The sequence below is a fragment of the Oenanthe melanoleuca genome, chromosome 2, assembly GCF_029582105.1.
Source record: "Oenanthe melanoleuca isolate GR-GAL-2019-014 chromosome 2, OMel1.0, whole genome shotgun sequence".
Lineage (NCBI taxonomy): Eukaryota > Metazoa > Chordata > Aves > Passeriformes > Muscicapidae > Oenanthe > Oenanthe melanoleuca.
The window spans coordinates 107,941,742-107,966,603 of record NC_079335.1 but is presented as its reverse complement, the minus strand read 5'-3'; the positions used below and the strand labels follow the sequence as shown (position 1 = coordinate 107,966,603).

Sequence of the window (24,862 nt, the reverse complement as noted above, 5' to 3'; positions counted from 1 at the left end):
TTTGATTTTGCTTAAGCTGAAAACAGAAATCAAGAGAACTTCACTGTGAATAGCAGTCCCTTCATCACTGATTTTGTTCTCGGAAATTATACTTATTCAGTGATAACACCTCTAAAGGTGTAAAAATATAAACGTATACAGATTCACAGTTTCTGATTTGATACATAGGGAACCGTCTGAACATCCATAAAAAATATAGTGCCACAGGATCAGAACTCACAATTGCATTTCTCTCCATCTTCCATGGCTCAGAATCTCCACAATTCCTCACTGGCAGTAAAGTACTTCTTCCTGAAGATTTGTAACCTAAAAATTAGGATGAAGGAAGCAAATCACATAATAAAAACGAATCATACTGAAACCACTCTCATTTATCTTATTTTCTTTTATATTTATAGCTCCTTCAAGTCACAGCAATGATTAATGAAAATTTGATTAATGCAGTCTCTAAAGCAGTAATTTAAATTACAGTTTTCTTAATTATCCTAAAAGTGAGACTTTACACAAACTTCAAGAGTAAGCACATTTAAATTAAAAACTTCACTACTTTATCCAAGGCTCCTGCTCTAACTTACAGAGATAAGAATAAAAATATCCAAAAGTCTTAATTTCAAAACCAACCCATTTTATCAGTAATCATTCCAACATCACTAGCCCTAAATTTAAGCTATTTTTTCAGAACTGATAGAAAACCTTTCATACATTTATGTTTTAAGCAGTGCAAGTAGCAAGTTTAAGCCCAGTGTAAGTTACTGGTTTCTTAACCATGAAACTTGTTTTTAGAACTTTAATTATTATTGAACTACAGTTTTCTTTCTTTGAAAAATGAATAATGTCATTGGAAGATAAAAGTTCAAATTTTCAACTCCATATCTAAAGACAAATGAGAGCTTCTGAATGCCTTGCATTCTAGGATTCCCATCTGGCCCCTTCAAAGAACTGAGTGTTCAAAAGACAGGGTGCTTAGGCCTTTCTAGCAAACTATAGTTTTTAAAGAGCATCCAATGAAGAATGTTCTACCAGATACTGGCACTAGGTACATGGTTCTTAATCTCCATGTCTTCCTACCAGATAGGGCTATCACAGGATAAGAAGGAAGACCATAATGTAGAACAATGAGCATTTAATGTTATGTATTGTCACACTTGTGAAGCGATGGTGGGCTACTCGATAAATTCAGGATTGGATACATCTAGTGACAAGACTGAGAAAACAGCCAACCACTACATACAGAAAAATGCCACTAGGAATTTGATCTTTCCTCCAGATTCTTGCCATCCCCAAGCACAGAATTTTTGACCAGGTCCCTTTGAGAGCTTGTACTCTCCCTTTCTGACTGTAGGTCAGACTTGTAGGGAAGCAGGCACTAAAGTGAAATAGTCAATACTGCCTGCACAGTTCTGGGAATAAAAGGATGTTTTGCCCTGTCCTAGCACAGAAACTCTTGCTTTGGCAACTTTCAAGTGACTTTAAGAAGGAAGGCAGAAGAACTCTTCAGAAGGTGTATATGCCTTGAAGGCCAAAGACATGAACAGGTTCAAACAACTGCAATCTGAAGACATATTCAAAACTGCTTTTTATAGCATGTGTTTCTTGCACTACCTGAAAATACTGTTAAATTACATGATGATAAAATTGTTCTACAAGCTCAGACCGACAGTATAATTTGAAACTAAACAAGAACCCTGTCACTGATCTTAATTCAAGAAATCCATGTTTATAAACATCCATATTAATCAATAATTCTAAGAACATTGATTTCCAAAGCACCTGTTGCAAAGAAACAGAATGCAGTATCTATCCACAAGTAATCGATTTGTTTTTTCTCTATCTTGTACGCCAAACAAACTATGCATTTATGCAAGGCTAAATGTCAGATTTGTTATGTGCAGTGACTAAAGCTCCATTATGACTTCTCTGGTGGCACAGACAATGAAGCAGTATCTGTCCCAGGTGTGAAATATACTGGGTCAACATGAAGTGGTACTTATTAAATCTATGTAATTATTTGGTCCAGTCTAGTGAATGCCTCAAAAACATTTGAATTGGCATACACAACAAAGTTCTGACCTTCAGCAAGGTGGGCAAACCACTCTAGCAAGTTTTATTGAAATTGACCAGTCCCATTCTCTGCAGTCACATTCTCTGACCACAAATAAAGGAGAACAAGTTACTTGCTAGTAACATGTCTCAAGCACAGTGTGTCAGACTACTAAACAGGCACTGCTGTACCATTAAAGTATCTGAGAGGCATAAATATCAGATATAATTGTCTCGATTTGACCCTACAAAATAGAATGCTGCTAAAACCCAACCCCAAACCTCTCACTAACCCACCATATGAGAGCTTGCAGTATTGCTTTTGTATATGCAAATCAGAATTCCAGCCAACATCTTCAGGAACTAAAGATAGTCCTTAAGATTTCATAGGCAAATAAAGAACAAAAAAACCCCAAAAATCCAAAGAGTTCACCAACACAGCATACAATACCATTTGTCCAGGATTTCATCTCTGTACTTCCACTGAAGAGATTTACTTTTTGGTCATTCAGTGGTAATCCTGATAGCAATTCACTGTTCACTTCGCATTTAGAGTCACTGCTGAATATTAAAAACCAAAAATCGTTAAAATTAGTTTGTTTAACCAAATTAAACAGGCATTTCTTTCATGTACTGCATGCCTAAAAAGAGGGATTAAGTGCATAAAAGATGAAAATTTCTTCAACACTTTACACAACACTTCAAAACTTGCCATAAATTTAAACAGCCAGCAGTGCCAACAATTTCACTTTCATTACTCTCATTTGCCTGGTTCAATATGATTATGATTTAAGCTGAGATTATTCTGCCCTAATGCATAACCATACGAAATTCAATAAAAAAGTAGAAAAGGCGTCTGTGAACCACTTCTGTCCCCCCCTCCGCCCACGCTGACAAGAAGACTGAGATGATTTCTGTCACCTCTGAAGAAATATCTACTTTACATTTATCAGTTATGTAATATCCACCAAAGGAGTAAACCTCAAGGCTTTTCAAATTGCATTTGAAGAGTAACAGTACAACTGTTTTCTTTCCTAAAAACTGCCTACAGGACAGAAGATTTAGGTGATTTCAAAGGGAACTCCAATTAAAGACTTTTCTGCTTTTATTCCCAAACATGTAAATTCCAGAGAATTAAACTACTAAAATGTGGTGTTTTCAAAAATAAGCTAAAATATTGCTAGTAAAATACTTGGTAATCTCTTTCATATTTGCAAACAAAGCCACAGGAAAAATATCATCCCCTTCCCCCTTCCAATTAATAATCCTGGTTCAGTACAAAGGACATTTTAACCTGCTTGATCCTCTGCAGACAGAAACAGAGTTGCTACCTTCTATAAGGGATTAAAGATATTTAATACTTCTCATAGTCAGGATAATTCAAATAGTTCCTAAAGTTTAGTTCCTAAACCTCAGGATGTTTTCAATACAATTTAAAATAAAAATGCTATAGTAAAGAAGAAATTCCATCTAACAAACCCAAATTTTTGAAGGTCAGTCTTTATTGTCATGAATGCATTTGAGTTGGTTTCCAGAGGGAATAAAAAATCTGAAGTTTCAGTTACTCAGAAATTTCAAATTACCACATAAAGTCTTCCTATGCTTCCTCATGATGCCAACCTCAGTTCTGACACAACAGGATTTTCATAGCAGTTTCCCTTCAGATTTCTTTAGTCTAGACATGAAACTACACACAATTTTGCTATGAACTGTAAACTATACAGCTCTTAAAGCATTTTTTTTTAGTAACAGCATCACTTGAAGCAGAGTTCACTAAATAAGAACAGCGACTATATTTTCTTCTAGACAAAACTGCAATGGTAACATTTTTCAGTGAAACTAGAGAAAACAGTTCAACTCCAAATGAAGGCCTCTTCTCTAACCACACAGAGTACTGCATTGCACAAACGTGTTTTATTCAGCATAATCTACTTATTCTATAATATAAAGAACTATTTATGCTGCTAAGGCAAATCTAAATGGGTATTTTTATAGCAGGAGGAGGAGCTTGGAGCTCTCTAGTGGACTAACAAAAAGATGCAGTATTCTCCACTAACAGACTTCTAGTGCACTCAAGTCTGTTGCAGAAATGTGAGCGATGCTGGAAAAAAGGCAGCACTCTCTTCTATGTCTGCTAAGGTTTCTTGGTTATTTTGAAAATTACTGTGTCTAGTTCAAGGACAGGATTAATTTTTGCAGCAGCTAATTGATGATTACTGCTCCTAAACCACAACATTCTAAAATATGTTATTTCTCTTCTATTAACTTAATTCCATCTTAAGTATCTCTTTCCTACAAAAACTAATTCTCTGTCATTTGTGGCCTGCTGATGAATGAAAACTTCTCAGCCTGACACTAATTCAGACTCGGACAATCACCCACCATAACAAAGAAAAGCGATGGAGTCTGCACCCAGGATGGGGCAACCCTGGAAGAACAGACAGACTGGGGAACAATAGGCTGGAGAGCAGCACTGTGGAAAGGGACCTGGGAGCTGTGGTTGATGGCAAGCTGAATGTGAGTCAGCAGTGCCTTGGCAGCCAGGAGGGCCAAGCCTGCCCTGGGGGGCATCAGGGACAGCATCACCAGCTGGGCAAGGGAGGGGATTGTCCTGCTCTGCTCTGCACTGGGGCAGCCTCATCTTGAATATTTTGTGCAGTTTTGGGTGCCACAACAAAAAAAAGGCATTAAACTATTAGAGAGTGTCCAGAGGAGGGCAATGAAAATGGTGAAGAGCCTTGAGGGGAAGCCTGGTGAGGAGTAGCTGAGGTCACTTGGTTTGTTCAGCCTGAAGAAGATGAGACTGAGGGGAGACCTCACTGCAGTCTGCAACTTCCTTGTGAGAGGAAGAGAAGGGGCAGGCACTGATCTCTTCTTTCTGGTGACAGGACCCAAGGGAACAGCTTCAAGGTGTGTCTGGGGAGGTTTAGGCTGGATGCTAGAAAAAGGTTCCTCACCCAGAGGGTGGCTGGGCACTGGAACAGGCTCCCAAGGGAAGCGGTCACAGCACAAACCTGACAGAGTTCAAGAAGCATTTGGACTCAATGCTCTCAGGCACATGGTGTGACTCTTGGGAATATGTGGTGGTGGGCCAGGAGTAGGACTTGACGATCCTTATGAATCCCTTCCTACTCAGCTTAACTAGGTAATTCTGTAAATCAGACTAAGAAATGATGTGTACAACAAGCAACACAAACACAGCTTGAAGCTAGAAGAACGGTAAAGCATGTGACATGTTTTTAAGCACCATTTTCTACTGCTGTACAAATATTTGTCAGCCTGAACTTGAATGAGATATTTCAATTCTTTCATAAGCAGAAAAGAAAAATGAAAGCTTCACGATTTATTTATTACTATTTTTTGGTTTTGTTAAGTTCTGGTAAGTGCTCTTGTGGCAAGAAAGGCATCTTATGCTACATTCACATTGAGATGTGAAAGTGAAACACTGTCATGAAGTTAATATAGTTTGCCACCAGTCAAAAGACAAAATAAGCCATATTGTCCTGTCACCCTATAACTTGTTCTGTACTTTGTACAGTGAAATTATATTATTTTACATCTATTTTCTACATCACATAGTTACAGTAACATGGAAAACTGAATTCAATACTGGTAGTGTTTAGGTAACAACATCATGTTTCATTTGTATAGTAAACTGGGGAATACCACAGGTTACATGAAGGACACACTATATGTACCTTTTTCCAGCTTCACTCTTGTTTTCTTCTTCAATATCAGGCACTCCATCTGCAAGTTTGAACTGTGAAGATATTTAAAAGTTATTTTCAGGTACAGGAAGGCACTACTAAGCCTGTTATTCTTTACAGACTTAAAACTGTTAGTGAACATTGCAAGGTATGATAAGACAGTCTTAACTGTAGAAACTGTAATTCAGTGTGTAGAATTGCTCTTACAACATCTTTGTTCATGGACATATTGCCTTTATACTCTGTGTTCTTTAAAATAATGATTGTTAATTGGAAAAAAAGGATATGTGACTGTCTTCACTTCTCTTTGCTCTCATGATAATCTCAGCAATTTTTCAGCCCACTGCCCAATTTTAACTGTCCTTGACAGATGTGTGGAACACCACAAAAGTTACTCCATCAAGTTCAATGAAATTTAAAACTGCACCGAGGAGGAATTTAAGCCTTTTGCTCAGCTCTACACAATTATGGATAGTTAAAAAAAATCCTCAATGATATGGAGAAAATAGATAGCACAAAATGTATTTGGAAGAGAGAATCTGAAATTACTAGTACAGAATGAAGTCACAGAATCCTAGCTTTGTTTTGTCCATTTTTCAAGAAGTAACTTAGAACTTCATATTCTAGCACCAATTTACTGTAGCCAAAGAATTAGAGCTGCATATGCTCTCACAGGATTTCTAAACTTTATTTTATCAGTTCCTGAGTAGTTTTAGCATTTTCTCCATGGTTAGTTTTTGCCCTTCTCACAGGATTATTAATTGAAAAAACTATCAAAAAAGCAAAATCTGAAAACTTCCCCGAATGGTGTAACTGCAATAACTGTTCTGCCATTGCATTCCCCCTGTAGGAGTGCACTGCTATTTTCTACCCACATACAGAACAGGTTTAGGTGGGGCATAGGAAGCATTTTGTGTTTTGAGTTTGGGTTGGGTGAGATTACTTGTACGTATTTTCTACTGTCCAACACAGCACAGAAAAGCAAGCACTAGGACACTGATTTTATGAAACCACAAGGGTATGAAACAACCCAACTGGGACTGACATGTTAATATTGCAACAAGTACCCCACCTTCAGCAAACCTTAAAATTTGACAGACTCTTTTTGTCTCTCCAAAAGATCAGGAAACAAAATGGCAGTTAACTCTGTGAGTCACATGTTAGCAGTCCCAATTCCATTTGCTGAAGGAAATGTTCCTCTTCTTTTAAACCATTTTGAAAGGGAAACTGATTCTCTGCTGTTTGATTAACTTCTCAATTACTTACCAATTTTTAACCATGCGAATTTTACAGTTTAACATAGCCAGTTAAAACCACTAGCCCCTCCAGAAGTAGTGGAAAACAGTAAATACAATACGAAAATACATATGAGTGGCAGAGATGTAAATTCCAATTCATTATCAAAGAAGCAAATAGTATAAAACTTCAGCAAACCTTAAAAGACCTAGACTTATTATCTAGAGGAGAGGAGACAGAGAAAGGTCAGACAAAGTCAGTGAGCACGGAAATTGTCTCATCTGAACAGCTAGAAATCTCTATGTTAAAGGCCCTTTTGCTCAAGTAACGAAGCCCAGAATGATTCTTCTACAATGCATGATGGCTGTGCAGCTCCCCAGCTTTCCAACATTGCCCCATCCTTCTGATACTGAGAGGCATTTAACAGCACCATTTAAAATTAGGTACATTATGTAAAAACGTCATACACGAAAAGCAGCACTCATAGGTGTACACTGGAACTGTAATTTTTATACCATTGGGAACACAGCATTACTGCAACAACTGATGTAACAATATCCCGTTTCACTTCAAATTTGAAGCTTAACTGTTGGAGACAAAAAAACCCACCAAGTTCTATTAAGCAAAGATTACACTGCCAATACATAGTAATCTATGAAATGCTAATATTCTTTTTTATTGCAGGAAATTTAAAATTTTGTTGATAAAACAGCATTAGTAATTAAAATTACCCAATCAAGTGGATTGTAATTTCTTATAACTATATAAGGAGAGAAAGCATAATTTCTCAGTACCTTTTCATCCACATCCAAACTCGTCAAAAGTTCATCTAGTTTGCTCTGTTGCCCATCTTTAATGAAGTCCTCACTAACATCTCTTGAAGGACTGCTTCCTCTGGAGGAGTTGTGAGTTTTCACATCTTCAGCTGAAATTGTATAAATGCATTGCTTTATTTGTTTCCTATGCTACTAGACAATAAATCTTTTATTTCCTAAATATTACAAAGGCTTAGAGCTAATGACATTTAAGAACTCCTAGGACTTCTCAAATGTGAAATTTACACAGAAAAATATTTCATGCTTAAGGCAGGAACCATTTCACACAAATATTAGGCTGAATCTGCAATTAAAATTCTATCCAAGCTGTAAGTTCTTTAATGGTCCCTGTAGAACAGTACAACAGGTTTATTTATAGAATATTAAATTTAGTATTTTAGAAATAAATTCAGTTAAGCTTTTTTATTAAAACACAGCCAAAGGTAAGTGTAGTAATTTGCTAAGCAAAAAGACTTAGTCTTTGTTAGAAAATGGTCTAAGTTAATCATACTGATATGATGCAACCTTGAATTAAATACAGAGAGCTCTGAGATTCCTCTAATTTAGCAAACTCAGTAAGAATTCAGTGTCAGGAAATTTCATCACCTTTTGCAGATGCCACAGGAAATGAACAACACACCTGGCTGCAACTTTCTGAAACAGCTGTATATGTACAACAAAACAGTTCTACATAGAAAAGAAATTCACTCCTGGATCCCATGAATGACTTCCAACTGCACTGTGTTGTCCAGACAGGAAGAAAGAATCAGATTAATATTGGGAAGGCTTTTCTCTTATAGCCAAGTACTGGCTGAAGACAACATACACAAGATTACCACTAGAAAGGTGAAGAGGATTGATGCCATCCAGAATATTTTAACTGTAGTACTTTTTCCCCTTCTTAAATGGTGAAGCCACTATGGCAAGGAGCCATGGCCTCACTAAGTACATAGGACACCAAAGCAGTAACAAGTATTTCTAAATAAATACATAAATAGTCAGCAATCAGTGTGGAAAACCAGCACAAGAGATACTATCAGAGACACCTTTCAAGCCTGAAGCAAAATCAACACGTAATGTCAGAAAGTCAGATTAACAACAAGCTGACAAACTGATACCAGAAGGGACACACCATGAACCTTCAAAACCAGTCTCAGCACTCTGTGTGCTCACCACTGTCATTAACAGGCTTCTATTCAAAGTCAAAACCCTCTTCCTCCAACCTATCTAGTAGAAACTTCTATATTAGGTATACTTTGCACAGTAGGTCTGGTATGCAAGCTATAGAAAACAAAGCAAATCACATTTATGTGCTGCCTAGCTGGACTCTTCTGCTTTAAATAGGAAGAAAAACTCCACTAAATCGTAAGTAATGTTATTTCATTAAGAAAGGGCATCCTTTCAAAACAAAACAGGGTTGCAGTGGAACGAGCATAGCATCCACAAAAACCCCCAAATTTTACAATCTGGAAATAAACCTGATCACAAAATTCTATATGTTGATGAACACAAGAGAAACTCCAAAGCAGTATCACAGGACTCAGCATCTTACTATGATCTCAACAACTAACAGAATTATTTGCCTAAAACTATCAGAGAAATCAGAAAAAAACCCAGAACCAAAACCAAACAAAAAAAACCCACTCCAACCCACCAGTATTACCAACAGACAAGTACTACAGAGAAGTATATGTTCCCTATATGATGCAGGCTTGTGTCATTTTGAAAGTGTTGACTCAATAGGCATTAAAAAACAAACTGCTGTTACAATAAAAAGATAACACAAAACCAAACAAGTTCCTTTTTTTTCCCCCCCCAGGGAAGGCAGAAAGCTTGATTTGACCACAAAACATCTTTTTGGTCTCTTTCTTCTTTTGTTTATATGCCAAAAATTAAAAATTTCCAGAGACCCTTACCTTTTAACATCAAATTACAAGAACTTTCAGTATCACTTGACATTCCAGATTCTTGCATGCATCTGTTTTGAACAAAAAGCATATTTAAGATTTCTATCTTGCAAAAAAGCAAAAATAACCTATCAGTTACATAAAATCAAAAGTGCTCAGTAATACCTTTAGCCATGGACAGAATCCTTACATCTAACACACTATTTTAAGATTCTTTTTAACTTTCTCTTTTGACTGTCATATGTTTATCCCTTCAGGTATACGCCTAAACATGTTAAGTAAAACCAAGACATTTCAAACCCCAAAATTTTCAGTAAAAGCTCATGATCTCATTTAATGTTTGCCCAAAATACTGGGAAGGGAAATTTTCTCTGTATAACAAATCAAGAAAATACTGTGCTAATGAGCCAATTCATTTGTTTCTAAAAAATGCGATTTATAGTAATTTTATATTCAAGATCATTTGCATAACAATGAATCCCAAAGAGAGTAACAAAAACAATCGTTCATAGGAAGATACTTCACCTATTTCAAGGATAAGTTGGCAAAAAATTAGTACTACTCCTTAGAAAAGCTCAGGAGGGACAAATAAGTATTTTAAGTATTACATATAGAATATATGATGATCATCACAGATTTTGTAAGCATGTACCTGGTGAATGACACCAAGTGTAATGACAACACTGTTCAGTCAAGGCAACAGAAAATGGGAAACAAAAGCATATGTGAAAAATTAGTTTTACTGCTCCATTCAGGCTTCAGGCCAGAATGTTTTCCCAATGCCTGGAAATGACCACAGCACTCTTCTCTATGTAAAATGCAAGAACCAGAGAAATAACCTGTTGAAGTCCCAGTTGTATTTGGTAAAACTCAACAACAAAAAAATAAAATAGTATGAACTAGTCATGATCTGATTATTACTTGCTGATATCATAAGTTACCTAATAAAACTGTGATAAGGTCTATTGCCTTATTTCAGTATTCTCATATTCAGTTCATTAACATGTTCCTGACTGCTACCAACTATGGTTAATCACCATCTAATAATCTTTGCATCAAATTATGGAAGGTAAAAAGCAAAATAAGAATTTTTGCCTGTTTCTTTAGCAGATCAAGGGGAAATTGTAAGAAAGAAAAACCATGAATTTTTATTTTCCTTAGCTAATGGCAAACAAATTCAACAGGTGCCAGAAAGAAATGAATACTCCTTCTAAAAAATTAACTATGCTGTAGCCTAGCTGCTTTGCAAGAAGTTGAATGGTCCTACTACAGGCTTTCCCTGTTCTCTAGAGGCTTGTTTTGGCAGAAATTTTATTCTATTAACATCGGAAAGTTTTATATTCTCATGTTCAAAGAAGTATTCAGCATCTCAAAGAAAACTTCATTCCTCTTTAGCACATACATTTAATGAAAAGGAAAGGTTAAGGAGAGCAGTGAGTTAAAAAAAAAAATTTAAAAAAAAAATGAAGTTATAAGGTGGTACAATCCTGAAAATAAAACTGAAGTGTTACTTAAAATACAGGTAACATAAAACCACTTAGACAGACCATGCAAAGAAAATTAAAACACCCATCCCAATAAAAAACCTAATCTTTGGAGGAAAATCTTGTATTACTTCTATCTAAACCTTTTTTATTTTTTTTTTGGTGGTAAAATGAAAAATACAATCTTAAAACTTTTTCACTGAAGACAAGTAAGAGGTAAAACAGACTAAACAATAGATGAGTTCATCCATTCCATGAAGAACTACTATATCATTACTAGATCATTTACAGAAGTCAGTTTCTACTTTAAAATTCTTTTCCTCCTCCTGTGACTTTTATCATCATCTCAAAACCCAGTAAAATATTAACACCTAATGATTTACACCAGGAACTTGCTGAATAAAGATGCAGGATCATAAACCTCTAGAACACCTTAGCCAAATCACACATCTAAAAAAAATATTTACATGTCTGGGGATAGGAGAAAAAGAGGGAAGAAGAATGGCAGAACAGAACACTACTGTAGTGTTCCATTTACTCTTAGAGATTCAAGAGAATAAGTTGCACCTAAAAAGTAAAGACAAGTCTAAGTATTATACCCCTTTCCAGCTAAGAAAACTGTCTTCAAAGGAATATCTGCTATCTCCAATCAGGTCAGATTAAGAATATTATTTTTAATTTAATATTTAATATTTGTTTCTGTTTTCATATTTCACTTCATTTAAATTAGCCCTTTAGGACTACCCTGCCCTACAATTCAGAGTTTATCCCAGCTCTTATGAAGAACAAATTAATTTATCTGCATTCAGAATACTGTCATACCTCAATCAAACTTAAAACACTCAAAATCAAATAAATAAATAATTTCAACAGAAATTAGTGAAGTTCTCTAAGGAAGCCTGATCACTACAACTAAAGTATATGGATATGAGATTAAAGTACTTAGAAATACCGTGATAGAAAAAGAATGATATGCATACCTAAAATTACTCTCTTCTGAGTATGTCTTTTCTGAGGTAATGGGAGACTCAGGCTTAATATACACCTTTGTGTCTTTAATGCAGTTTGCAGAGGATGCCTTCACTGGACTATTTTCACAGCGTGCAGGTGCAAGCTCCTCTTCATTACTGGCTCCAAAAAGGTCAGGGTCATCCTGAATCACATCAATGACCAGAACATCCTGGTTGTAAGCTTCAAGGATATCTGGCAAATTTTGACTTTTGTCTTGTGAAAAATTCCCTCTTGATTTTCTATTACCATGTATTTCCAATCCAACAAGGCGGTCAACTTCATTCCAAGAATGATCAGGGAAACTAGATTTCAGCACACATTCAGTGCCGTAGAAATCAGGCACAGATGGCTCTGGCTGTCTATCATGTGGATATGCACTTTCAGGGAGCACAGACACCTCATCAGAGAGGTTTACAGAGCCACTGCGCTGGAAGTCCTTACTGTCAATCTCATCTGCTTTTGTCAGTATGAAGGCTGGAGATGTAGCATCACTCATGACAGGAAGAGGACACTGCTCAGATTTTAGCAAGAAAGTCTCTCCACCTCTCTTCTGTCTTCCTGGACTAGTGCTTTCAAGAAGCTCTAGTGGACTACAAGTTTTGCTTTCAAATGAATGGACAGATTCCCATTTCTTGGACTCAGGTTTGTTTCTGCATAAAGGAATTTTGAATTTTCCAGAGGTTAATGGTTTAATTAGGCTTAAATCAGAAAATGTCTGTTTCACTACTGATACTTTAGGGCTGAAGTCTATACTGTTTGTGTTACTTGTACAAGTATCATTCTGGACTGCTGCAGGCAGGTTCCTATTTGTTACATCTCCTTCACGTTTATCCTTTTGTTCTGTTGTACCAATCCGGACTGTCGCAGGCAGGTTTCTATTTGTCGTATCTCCTTCACTTTTATCTTTTTGTTTTGTTGTGTCACTCTTGACCATTGCAGGCAGGTTTCTATTCCCTTCATTTCTATCCTTTTGTTTTGATGTGCTGTTTTGGACTGTCACAGACAGGTTTCTTTCTGTTACATCTCCTTCATTTCTATCAGCACTTCTATCTGTATTAACTGGTGATTCCCCATTTTCATTGCTCACTGTCAAAGTCTCATAAATGTCCACAGAAGAGGATTCCATTGCTTCAAGTGAAGCCTGACAGTCAATATTTGGATCAATCTTTTTATGCATAATTTCTTTTGTAATTTCTGCCAATGATGTATGCAAATCCACCTGTCTCACATTCCCAGTCACTGCACTATGTCCTACTGCTTTAATACTGCTTTTATCAGAGGAATCCTCAAAAGCAGCCTTTGAAAGTCCTTCCCCTTCTGAGACAGACCTACGATTTTTAAGAAACCATTCAGAAGTCCTGGCACAAGATTCAATGGGCCAAACTTTTTTACCAGTCATGGGTATTGTTCTTTGACAGGTAAACTGCTGCAATTTCTTATTAACTTGGTTCAAATTTCCTCCTGTCTTGCTTTTGTGACAATCAGAAACATCATAGATCTGAGCTAATGCTCTCAGACTATCTGAGGCAGCTGCATAATGTGCCACACTGCTTGAGTTTTCTCCTTTTACTAGTACAGATGTCTTCTTAAAGCCAGTTTCAAATGCAAGTAATTTGGTATTATTCTTTCTCCAGGCTGATACAGTTTGTACTTCATGAGTATTTTTTTCTGCATCAAAATCTGATGTATGATCACATGAAGCTGAGAGAATATGATTTAGTCCTGAAACTGCAAAGGAGCTTGACATGGCAACTGCTGCTTCTGCTTCTAACTCACACTTCTTGCATTTACTAGCCACATCTGCAGATTTCTCTGTGATTTTCATCTTTTTTCTAGGCTTTCTACCAACATTCCACTTTTTCCCCCTTAAACACTTACTGCTTTCACTCAGGCAGCATGTAATACTGCCTTTTTCATTTTCATTCTTCTCTTTATTAGATGATAAACCACCTTTTATGAGTGATCTCTCATTTTGCATTCTACTAGTGCTGCAAATTCTGTCATTCAGGTCTCTAGTACCATGGGCTACACGGAAGAATCCATTTAATTTATAACTCTGGGTTGTTCCACTAGCTGAAGGGTTCACTAATGTATTAATGTAACTACAGTCCTCTAACATCACAAATGGATTCTTATCAGTTGCACAGAGCAAGCCACAATGGTTTAGGGCATTATTGCAATGTTCAGCATCACACTTTGCAGATGTATTTATTACTTTCTCAGCTGCAGTCACACTTAAACTTTGCAAGTGCTTGATTTGCCCAGATCTGCGTTGTCTTTTTCTACACTGCGCACCAGGTTCTTTTGTTACAGTATGGCACAGAAAGTTGTTGCTTTCAGTGTCACCTGATGTAGAAACTGCAAAAGATCTAGAATAGTGAGATTCCTTTTCCTTAGAACCTTCTGCTCTGTTTTGCTTTGTCTTAACCTTCTTTACAGCCTGTGAAGTACCAGAGTCTTGCTCAATTGCTTTAAATTGTTCCTCTGCTGATTAAAAACACAAAAAGTGTCATTAAAGAAAACTCTAAGAGAAAAAGACTACACTATTTTATAAAGAGAACAAAAACCCCCAAACATTTAAAATTGCTAAAGACATGACTGTATAAGCTAAAATATTTTTGTTTGATGATTAAAAAAAAAAAACAACAAAACATATTGGGACACTTAAGAGTAAAAAGGATATATCACCTTCAGAAACAAAAGCACAGAGGAACAGAACCTTACAGTGTCATAAGGATATTGGAAGTTGTGTATTTGTTGTGTATTCCACATAGGTGGAAAACAAACTACAGCAAATCTGGCAAGAAAATGCAGATGCTGTCTGCATGCTCAGCCTTAAAAATCTTTTGTTCTCTGTAGTAGGATCACTTATTCAATCTTTCAGAGACACAGTCCAACCAAATGCATCAGATCGACCAAGAAGATCCAGAAAAATTGAAGGACTTGGATTTTTAGATACTACTGCTTTTTCTTTGAAAGCAATTAGAGATTATGTTAAAAACCATACATCTGAAAATCTAGACTAGAGAATGGACTCAAGAGCATACTAGCATAATGCTGTTTTTTTCAGACCTTTGTTTTCAAGGTAAAACACAATGTTAATACCTCTGGTTTTCAGAATATGGTTTTTTACATAAAATATTAATACCCTACAGTAAGCATTTGTCATTCACTTCAAAAGTAAAAAGAATATTTTTAGACAATCATCCTGAAAAAAAGACTTTTAAGACTCCTATTTCAAAATTGTTCCAGTTTGACTCCGCATTCTCTTCAAACATCAAAACACAATCATTGCTTCTATGTCTTTTGGGATTTTGCAAAAAATAGCAACTGAAAAGTTCTGAGAGCAAACCCCAGCATCCTATAAAGGCAGACAATGAAATAAGACAGCATCATACATAATCAAAAATAAACAGATAATAGACAGATGAATGAGGAATTTACTGTCTTTTACTCTAGCATTGCAGAAACTACTGCCCCCTTTTTTACTTGTGGCTGACCACCTCTGCAGAAATGGGGGATGCTTTTGAGGCAAACAAACTCCCAGCACCTAATACCAAAGGCCTGCCTGTTTCTACCCATACTGCTCCCTCCCTCCCTCTTCTCCCTCTTCTCTACCCCCTCAAAGACTAACTGCACTAATCTCCTTGGTGTTAAATAGGCTGCTCTTCTCCTTCAAGAAAAGCCTTTCCTCTTTCTGAAAATGTCTCCTTCTAAGACTGATGGTATTTACAGTACTGGGAAGCACACCCTGGCTTTTCTCAAACTAAGTCTTTAAAGAGGTCTTGCTGCAAGACCAATTTGGGAGCCAAAATTCTCTACCTGTACTTCTATAATGGAACTCTAACAGTGCTTACCATTTTCCCCTGAGTTGTCTGGTCCTTTCTGAGAGCTTGAGTTCTGCTGCTCTTCTTTCATGCAATGCTTCTTTCTTCTGGTTGTTGGTTGTTCTTGTCCACTCAGATCCTGCAGCTGCTGTGACAGCAATGCATTTCTATTCTTCATACTCAAAGCTCCTTTCCTGGACTCTGGACACCGTGTCTGCTGTTCTAGCAAGGCACAATCATCCCCCTCTTTGGGACCATGTACTTTTGGTTTCACCACTGGTCTGCCTTTCTTGCCCAAGCATCTCTTTTCTTTTTCCTGTGTTCCTAGTGTTCTTGATCCAACTAATTCACACCCATTCAACCTCTCTGGTATATCAACGTCTTGCTGAGGTTTTGGTTCAGGAACAGTTTCCCAAATGCCCAAATTCTTCCTAAAATCTGAGATTTGCATATTCTGCGTCATTATGGAGTCAGTGCATTTCACTTCAGTACTCCATGCGATCTTTTTGGGTTGAAGACCTCCAGGTTCTGGAAAACAGGATATTCCATGTTTCTCTGAACCCTCAATTTCCCCCTTTAAGGATGGGACTTCTAATTTTATTTCCATACAGGAATGTTTGCCTTCTTTTCCTGAGTTCATTGAACCCTTGTGGTAACCTGAGAAGTTCAGGTCTTCTGAGAAATGTTCATACCTTTGACTCCCTGCTGAGAACTTACTCTGCAAAGTAGTTCCTGAGAAAAACAGCTGTTGACTTTGACCTGTCCCTCTTAGAGTCTCTTCCCAGCACATTGCTGTAGCCGTGGCTGCTGCTTGCCAATCTTCACACTCAGCTGTGTCTGAAACTGCTGAACCTACACTCTTGCTTCTGCTGGGAGACTTCCTGCGCTGGATTCCCTTGGTTTTTTTACCTGGGAATTTCTGTCTGTTCTCATGTTGCTCCTTCTGCACAGGCACAGAAAGAGCAGAACGCTTCAAGGAAGCACCAGAAAGCCTGTCAGGTTGCAGAAAGGAAGGTAAGGGCTGCCCAGGCTTTCTCTTTGGTGCCAAGCGAGGGCTCCATTTGACTAGCAGCTTTTCCCCAGGCTCACACCCTGTCGCCGAAGAGCTGGGGCTGCTGACCTCCAGGTCAACCAGCTTCACCTCGCCGGCTCTCACCACTTTCCCTGACCTCAACTGCGGCATCTCGGTGGCGCAGACACAGCAGCAGAGCCCACAGAACCCACTGGCCAGGGCACCTTTCGCTGCAACCTCGCTAGCCCGGCACCCACCACGGGTGCAGGCCCGACCTGGAGCGGAGGACAACCCCTCCCAGGCTGCCGCCTCAGAGTACACCCGAAGGAGCCCAGACCAACAGAACGGAGGCCGAGGGCGACCACAGAAAAACCACGGCCACCGACAAGCCCTTCCTGACACCCTCACCCCCCGCCCGCCCCCAAACACACACCCGGAGCAACCTCTCACAGACCAGGGCGCTGACGGAAGCGGCCCCGCACCTCTCCACACTCAAGAAGGCCGCAGCCTCCCGCACCGCTTCCCCACTCTCTCCCTCCTTCACTCTCTGCCCGCGTCTACCGATCCGCTCCCCGACGCCTCGCCTAAGCGCCGCCTGCGCGCCCGAAGAGCGGCGCGGCCGGCAGGCAGCGCTGGGGCGGCGGCGTGAGGGCGGCTCCGCGGCGCGGCGCGGCGGGGCCGGGCGGGGCGGGAGCGGCGGGAACAGCCGCCTGCCTGCGCTCGCCTCTCGCCGGGCAGCGGTGCCGCCTGCGCGGTTAAACCAAGCGCTGGGGGCGGCGAGCGCGGCTTCTCCCGCGCCAGGCGGGCACGCGTTGGTTGGGTTGTGCTGCGCAGCCGTCGTGCTGCCCCCATGGTGCCCGAAGCGGCTGGCGGAGCTGCCGGGCCCGGCCACGGGCATAGTGTCGGGGGTGGGGCGCCCAGGGTACCGGGTGTAGAACTGCCAGAGCCCGTGAGCAAACCCAACTCGCCCCGGCTCCGAGTCGCGTGGGTGAGCACCCAGGCTTGCCCGTTCTATTAGGTGTTCCATCCCCCTGGGTGATGCAGTATTCCTTCCTTCGGGCACAGCGCTTCAGAAGCTCGCCGGCACTGAGGGGCCACGCGGTGGTTTCACAGAATCACAGAGTGGGTCGGGTTGGAAGTGACCCCAGTGCGGTCACCTGGTCCATCCTCCCTGCTGGGCCAGAGCAGGGCCATGCCAGAGCTCATGGCACAGGATTGTTGTGTCCAGAGAGTTCTTGAGTATCTCCCGTGAGGGAGACTCCACAACTTCTCTGGGCAACCTGTTCCAGTGCTTGGTTATCTGCACAGTAAAGAAGTTCTTCCTCACATTCCAGTGCAGCTTCCTGTGCATCAGTTTCTCTTGGCCCATTGCTGGGCACCACCAAGAAGAGCCTGGCTCCATCGGCATCTCCCCTTTAGATACTGGCAGACATTGATGAGCTCCCCTCTCTCTCATCTCTCCTCAAGGCTGAACAGGCCCAGCTCCCTCAGCCTTTCCTTGTGAGAGAGATGCTTCAGTTCTGTGATCAACTTTAAACCTCTCCACTGGACCTGCTCTAAGAGCTCTATATCTCTGTTGTGCTTAGGACACCAACTTTGTATTTCAGATAACACAGATTCTTAGGACTTGAATTAGGGGGAGAAAAATACTCAAAAAAGATGATATAGTCAGAAAACAATAGAAGTTGGTGTTTGAGCTCTTGAGTGGGGTGATAGTTTCAACACAGGTGAAGAACGCCAAAGCTTCAGGACCATCTGCTGCGTGATAATGCGAACATGTAGAAATTAGCTTAAAAAAAACAACGTTGTACCAAGACTGAAGGTGTTATGAAAATCCAGAGTTATTAAACTTAATAAGGTGGTATTCTAATGCCAATTTATTTCACTGTGGCTTAGTGCTTTCTGGTGTTCACATTTCATACATCCTAGCCTGACATCTGTGCAAAAAAATAAGTCACAACTTGCTAGGAGTGCAGTACTGTGAATGTAAAAGAGTAATTGGAAAAGTGTGTTTTACTGATTGGCATTGCCTCACTATATGGCTTCAGCCCATGTAACTCTTTATCTCTGTTTCTCCATCCAGAGGTAAAGGTAATACAAAGAAGTCCAAATAAAGACAGATAACATTTTGTTTTTGCTAAAATCTCTCCGTAGAAGAAAGAACAACAGGGAGGCTAGGAAACCGTTAACTTTCATTTACTTATCATCTTTTTAGATTGCACATACATGCTTAAGTACAGAAAGTCAGCAAATGGCTAACTATAGCTGATCAAAAAAGAAAATACAAATTTCTTAGGCAGTTTCTCCTGTGGCTCAGTGTTGTGCTTCTGGTCCTTGGGATAGAAAGGACCCAATAAAAGGGAGTTAACGGCACAATATTTATCATTGTCGGTGTTCTGCAAGGCTGGTATTACATAAAACATTCAGCTCTGGTGATATTTAACCATTTAACCTTTCAGTTCAAACCATCTCCAGTTTGTAACAGTCTTAAGTTTTATAACAAGATGAAGAAGAAGATAAGCTGAAAAGCAGTAATAAAGGCAATCTGGGAAAATGGCATATAAATTACCTTACTGCTAACTCTATTTTTTAGGATTTTAGTTTTAGTCAGTTATTTGCAATGATGAGAACTCTCCTCGGACCAGATTTTTATGAAATGAATAAAAATCTGCTTGAAATGAATACTGATTAAAGGCATTCTTCATTAAAGTACTTTGAAAAAAGCACTAGAGCTTCAGAAAGGACATTTTGAAGCAGCTGTGGATTATGTCAAAAAACAGATTGCATTCAGTTTACAATACTACTAAAAAGAGGTAGTATAAACATTGTCTTGCAAAGTGGATCAATTTACCATCTTTTAAAAATACTTGAAAGATAAGAGAATTTTAATATATAGGCACTGTTAAAGAAATCCTGTGTCAAGTGTTTATTAAAATTGTAGGTTATTAAAGTGGAAAAAACTTTAAAAAATCATATAAACAGCTTAAGAATGAAAAATTAGTTATTTTCACATTCCAACAACATTTGAATTAGTAATACTTCGAGGAAACATTTAAACTTTATTTTAAAATTATATCTTGTGTTGAAATAAAGATAAATGCTTGTTCTTCTTGAGCTTTATAGTTATCTATCTCAATGCCATATCTAAATTTTAGAATTAATTAGATTTTTCTGATCTGTTGCTTTGTTTCACTGATTTCTTGTTCATTCTAGGCACTTCAAGACAGTAATAGAAAGATGAGGTACCAGGTGTCAGAAAGTAAAAAGGGGATTGTGGTGCCCAGCATATTTTTTCCCGCAGAATTACCAGTATACTTAGAGATGCCTGGCAATTTTCAAGCAGGAGGAAGGAACTTGTGTCACTATATTTATGTAAAGTCCATTTTTTTTTTTTCCCTCAGAGAAGTGAGTGCACTTATCTCCCCAGCTGATGTAATTTATATTGCTACTGTGGAGAAATTGTGGCTGCAGATCTAACAATGATACATTTGAGCAATCTTCCACAAGTTTTTGAACGATTGAAATTTATAAACACATAATCCAGCTACATAGGTGAGCAAATCATATAAATTTTTTATTAGGCTGTATTTTAGACTTTGGTAATATACTCATCTAGCAACAGGAATTAAGCTGTCTTTTTTTTTAGCTAGGGAACTGGAAAGAATTAACTTGAAAATTAACTTTTTTTTAGTGAAGCAATGAGAAAAATGTCCCTTTGGACCACTTCTTTTTACACTGCTTGCATCTTTATGCTTGGCTGAGGGAGAGATTTCCTATCTCTAGCAAACCATGGTGAAAAGATTTTGGCTATGTAATAACTGAGACTGAGCTCTGAAGAGTGTGTTTAGTCTGTTGCATTCTTAAAACACACCAAAATGAAGCCCTTAAGTGATACAACTAAAAAGAAACAGAAAGGAATAGTTTCAGTCCAGTATGTCTAAGAAGCTATCCTTTTATAATGCCAAGGATTTATTACCAGTTTTGAGCTATTGGTTTTGCAAAGTTGGAACCCAAAGATAGTAAATAATGATATGATTTTTAAGTAATTTCTTTGTCCCCTGATTTCTGTTCAAATACTTGGGTGCTTTGGAAATAGGTATATTGCTGATCTGTTAAGTAAGAAGTTGGGTTTTTTTTCAAGCTGTTCATGTATATCCCTCTAAAATTGCTTTTGTTTTTCACTTCCAGGCTCTTGAGTCAGGAACCACCTTTGACATGGCATTTAATGAGAATGCTGCTAACTGCCCTTGTGTTGGGCTTGAGGTACAATGTTCGTGGTCAGCTCATGTCCTTGGTAGCTCCCATGTGTGGGTGTTGACCCAGTTCATACTGACAGCTGTTTCCTTGTCTGCCCTGACACTGTGAACTCGGGTAGACAAGGGCCAGCAGGGTGGTGAGAGCAAAGATACCTTGGTGAAAATACATAATCTGTTTTGTGAAATTGCTGGGTGATTACACTGCATGGCAGACTAGGTGAATCCAGTGAGTAGCTGGATTCTATTTTTATTATAGAGCTGTACAGGGCAGATTAAAGTAACTTCATTTTCCACCAGTTTAAAATGAGTCATTGGAGGAAAAAGGACAGCTGCTATATTTTGTAATGAACCATCTGGCATTTCTTGGTAGATCCTCTGATTCCTAATTTACTACTGAATTGTGACAGCATGAAAATCAAAATTATTGATTATATAGAATCAGCGTTTCCCTCTGGCAATTCTGTTTCTGTCAAAGGATAGTCATAGGAGGGATAAGGACCTCTTACACTGGGTTTTGCAAGCCTTGAAAATCATCTGTATAATTTGCCTTTTTTTGTAATTATGCTGCTTGACATTTATTCTGGAAGACTGACTTTCCAGATGATCACATCTGATTTGAACCTTACAAAAAGTGGCTAATCAGTTTTAAGGTTCCACAAGGGAACCCCTGTGTAAGGTTCGTATTCTGTTTTACTCCCTTTTATTCATGTGTCTTTTGAAGTTGAAGAATAAACTAGGTAGTTAGCTAGAATTAGAAATTTTAAAAACACACAAGCAATAGAAGATTAACTAGTCAAGTAGTTACACATTCAGTCTTTATTTATTTTTCAAATTCTCTAAATAAAATGTATCTTTGCTTTCCAATAAATAATGCATACTATGTACCTACCACTAAGTCTGCCTTTAGAATCAACACCTAGTGGGTGGATGAAAAAGAAGGAATTAGGAGGAAAGCATCTACACAGCAGCAAGTATGTGACACCTCCATCTTTCTGCCAAAAAGGGATTATAAAATGTGATTTCAAGATGAGAAAGGGAAAAAGAAAGGAAAAGAGGAAATTAAAGTTGAGTAAATCAGAGCTAGAAAAGGCATAGCATTAGAAATAGTAGGGTATGCACTAAGGTATAGATAGAATGCAGTAAACTAGTAGATAATCGGGGAAAACAGTGCTAGACAGAACACAGACAAAAAAAAACCCAAATGGCTTCAGAAAATCACTCTTAAAAGACAGAAAGGGGTGGTGAAGACAATAAACACAGCAATAGAAAACTTTCCTGTGGTTTAGACTGACTGAAGAAACAGTGGGGGATCGTCTTTAGCAGTGCTCTTAGGGAAAGTAAGGAAATCCTGAACTTTGAATAGTGACAGTGATCAATCGCAAACTGGGACCCCAATCTGAGACCTAATTCATCTTGCTGTTAGGCATTGAAAGTGACTGGCTCCTACATTCAATTTCTGGCTTCAATTTCTTGTGCCGTGGTCATCCATTAAGGCCTTACATCTTTGTCTGCTTAATAGTGTCAAGGTGGCTGACGTACTGAGTGTGAAGCCTCAGAACAACCTGCTGTGTCTTTTCTTCCTTGGGTGATTCATCCATAAGCATCAGGTCACTCCACATCCCCCAGTATGTTACATAATTTGTATATATGGTTTTGAACCTGAGGAGTGTATTTGCAGTTACTCCATGTTTTTAGAACTGCAGATCTAGGAAATGTCTGCTACTTAGATATTTATAAGTTTTTGAGGCAGTATTACTCTCTAGAAATGGAAGTACCTTCTACAGTTGATGAAGCCAGGCTGTTGTGCAGTGCACTAATTATATATCTGCCCTAACCAAAGCAGCATGCAGCCATTTTGGAATGTATACTGGCTTTACCACTGAACATTTTCCCACTGACATATCTGGGGTAATCTATAGGAGGAGTTGCATGAAAGCTGACATTATTGGTTCACATATACAAGAGTGCAGCAGCTTGCTGTGTAGGAAAGAGCAGAGTAGATCAGAGATTTACCTACATTTGCATTCATCTGCTTACTTCTTCACATGTCATTAATTATGCCATTTGAAAACAACCGAAAATGATCTTCAAATAAACCAGACACATACTAGGTGCTGTAGTGAGGGTTGGAGGTAAAATTCGTTGATATTGAGTCAAACCAAGGCACCCATTCAGCATGGGGTTTCATCCAGCACAAATTATTTGCTTAATATTGACATCACTTGTATGTATTCATACTTAGGTTGGCTGAGTGGCTGGGTCATAACCTCTGAGTGGTATCTCAGCTATTTGCATTTTGTGTATGAGAAAACAGTTTCATTTAAAATCTAAATACTCCTTGCCTGTGTGTCCTGCTGCTTAGCCAGCATTTGGGGACAGACAATTTCTTTTTCACCTCTTCACCTAAATAAATATTTTTCTAATCAGCATGAGGATTGCTGATGTGTTTGTGATGGCCCAGATTCCATGCTAACTCAAGAGTGTCCCCTCTTTGGTTTGGCTGTCATTTGGTGGGTCAGACTGAGCACATAAGTAATTGTGGAACATGTGGTTTCTGGAGTCATTGTCCTGCAAGCAGCTACTATCTTACTGTGTAGAGCTGATCAGAATATCTCCGTGCTTGCTGGTATGTACAAATACGTAATTACTGAAGAAATTAGATGTTTCACTGTTATAGGCGGAATTATTTGCTGGACTGCCCTTCAGCCTTGCCACTTTCAAGAGCAATTCCTTTGACGCAACACAGAGAAAACATTCTTTAATAATATAACACAACAGCGCTGAAACCCCTTTATGAGTCACGACTCCACTCTAGGTTTTCTGCATAATATTACTGTTACTAGTATGTTGGTAGAATTCTTAAGTGAGCAGTTATATTCCTTGTCCCCAGGCCAGTCAGCTGTGGACAATTGAATGACCCACCTCAAGTGCTAGTTTCATGAAGATGTGAAGACTTTCTGAGCAGAGACTGTACGAGGATGGCTTAAAGACTTTAATTCATTATGGTAATTAAAACTCTAGTTTCACATTCACAACATTTGGCGTGTTGCTCAAGATGAAACCTGGGGTGCTTTGCATTAATCATGGTGTGATGATCAGGTAGGAAATGAGGTTATGTATTCACACAGCACAGGGTACAGAAACGAAGAAGAGTGAATCGTCTCTGATGTTACAGAATCTGTGCAGAAGTACCTTCCTTGCACCTCAGGAGCTTTTCTTTCAAGTGCTGTAATTTCTTTCACCTGTAAGAAGACTGGCAATAAGCGATAATTCTCAATGAATAGCAATGTTGTTGTCACCATCCAACACACCAGTCAGAACAGCAAGGCAGTCAATTTTTTTTCTTGGCTGCAGCAATCGTGTTGCATTCACTATTTGTGTGCCTGCTTATACCAGTCATTCCTGCTTGGTCTCTGAGTAAGTATTGAGGAATTTTGCCTAAATTTGACTGTCATGGGATAGAGACCAGGGCTGTTAAGTTCCTGCATATTTCAGGAAGATGGACATACATGTAGATGAGAAATAATCCATGAAATAAAGACTCACCCTTTATTAAGCGCAAGTGAA

At 38.7% G+C, this 24,862-nt stretch overlaps 1 protein-coding gene across 1 annotated transcript in view; it reads right to left on the bottom strand.

The window, feature by feature from the left end:
- The window catches only part of TOPAZ1 (testis and ovary specific TOPAZ 1), a 39,414-nt gene extending 21,730 nt beyond the window's left edge, over window positions 1-17,684 (bottom strand). The window contains exons 1-7 of the mRNA XM_056483484.1: window positions 16,058-17,684; window positions 12,170-14,687; window positions 9,715-9,776; window positions 7,778-7,908; window positions 5,739-5,800; window positions 2,492-2,598; window positions 221-306 (exon numbers count right to left, since the gene is read on the bottom strand). Of these exons, the coding sequence (XP_056339459.1) occupies window positions 221-306; window positions 2,492-2,598; window positions 5,739-5,800; window positions 7,778-7,908; window positions 9,715-9,776; window positions 12,170-14,687; window positions 16,058-17,210 (4,119 nt within the window). The 5' untranslated portion in view covers window positions 17,211-17,684. The remainder of the gene's footprint in view (window positions 1-220; window positions 307-2,491; window positions 2,599-5,738; window positions 5,801-7,777; window positions 7,909-9,714; window positions 9,777-12,169; window positions 14,688-16,057) is intronic.
- Window positions 17,685-24,862: the final 7,178 nt, after the last annotated feature.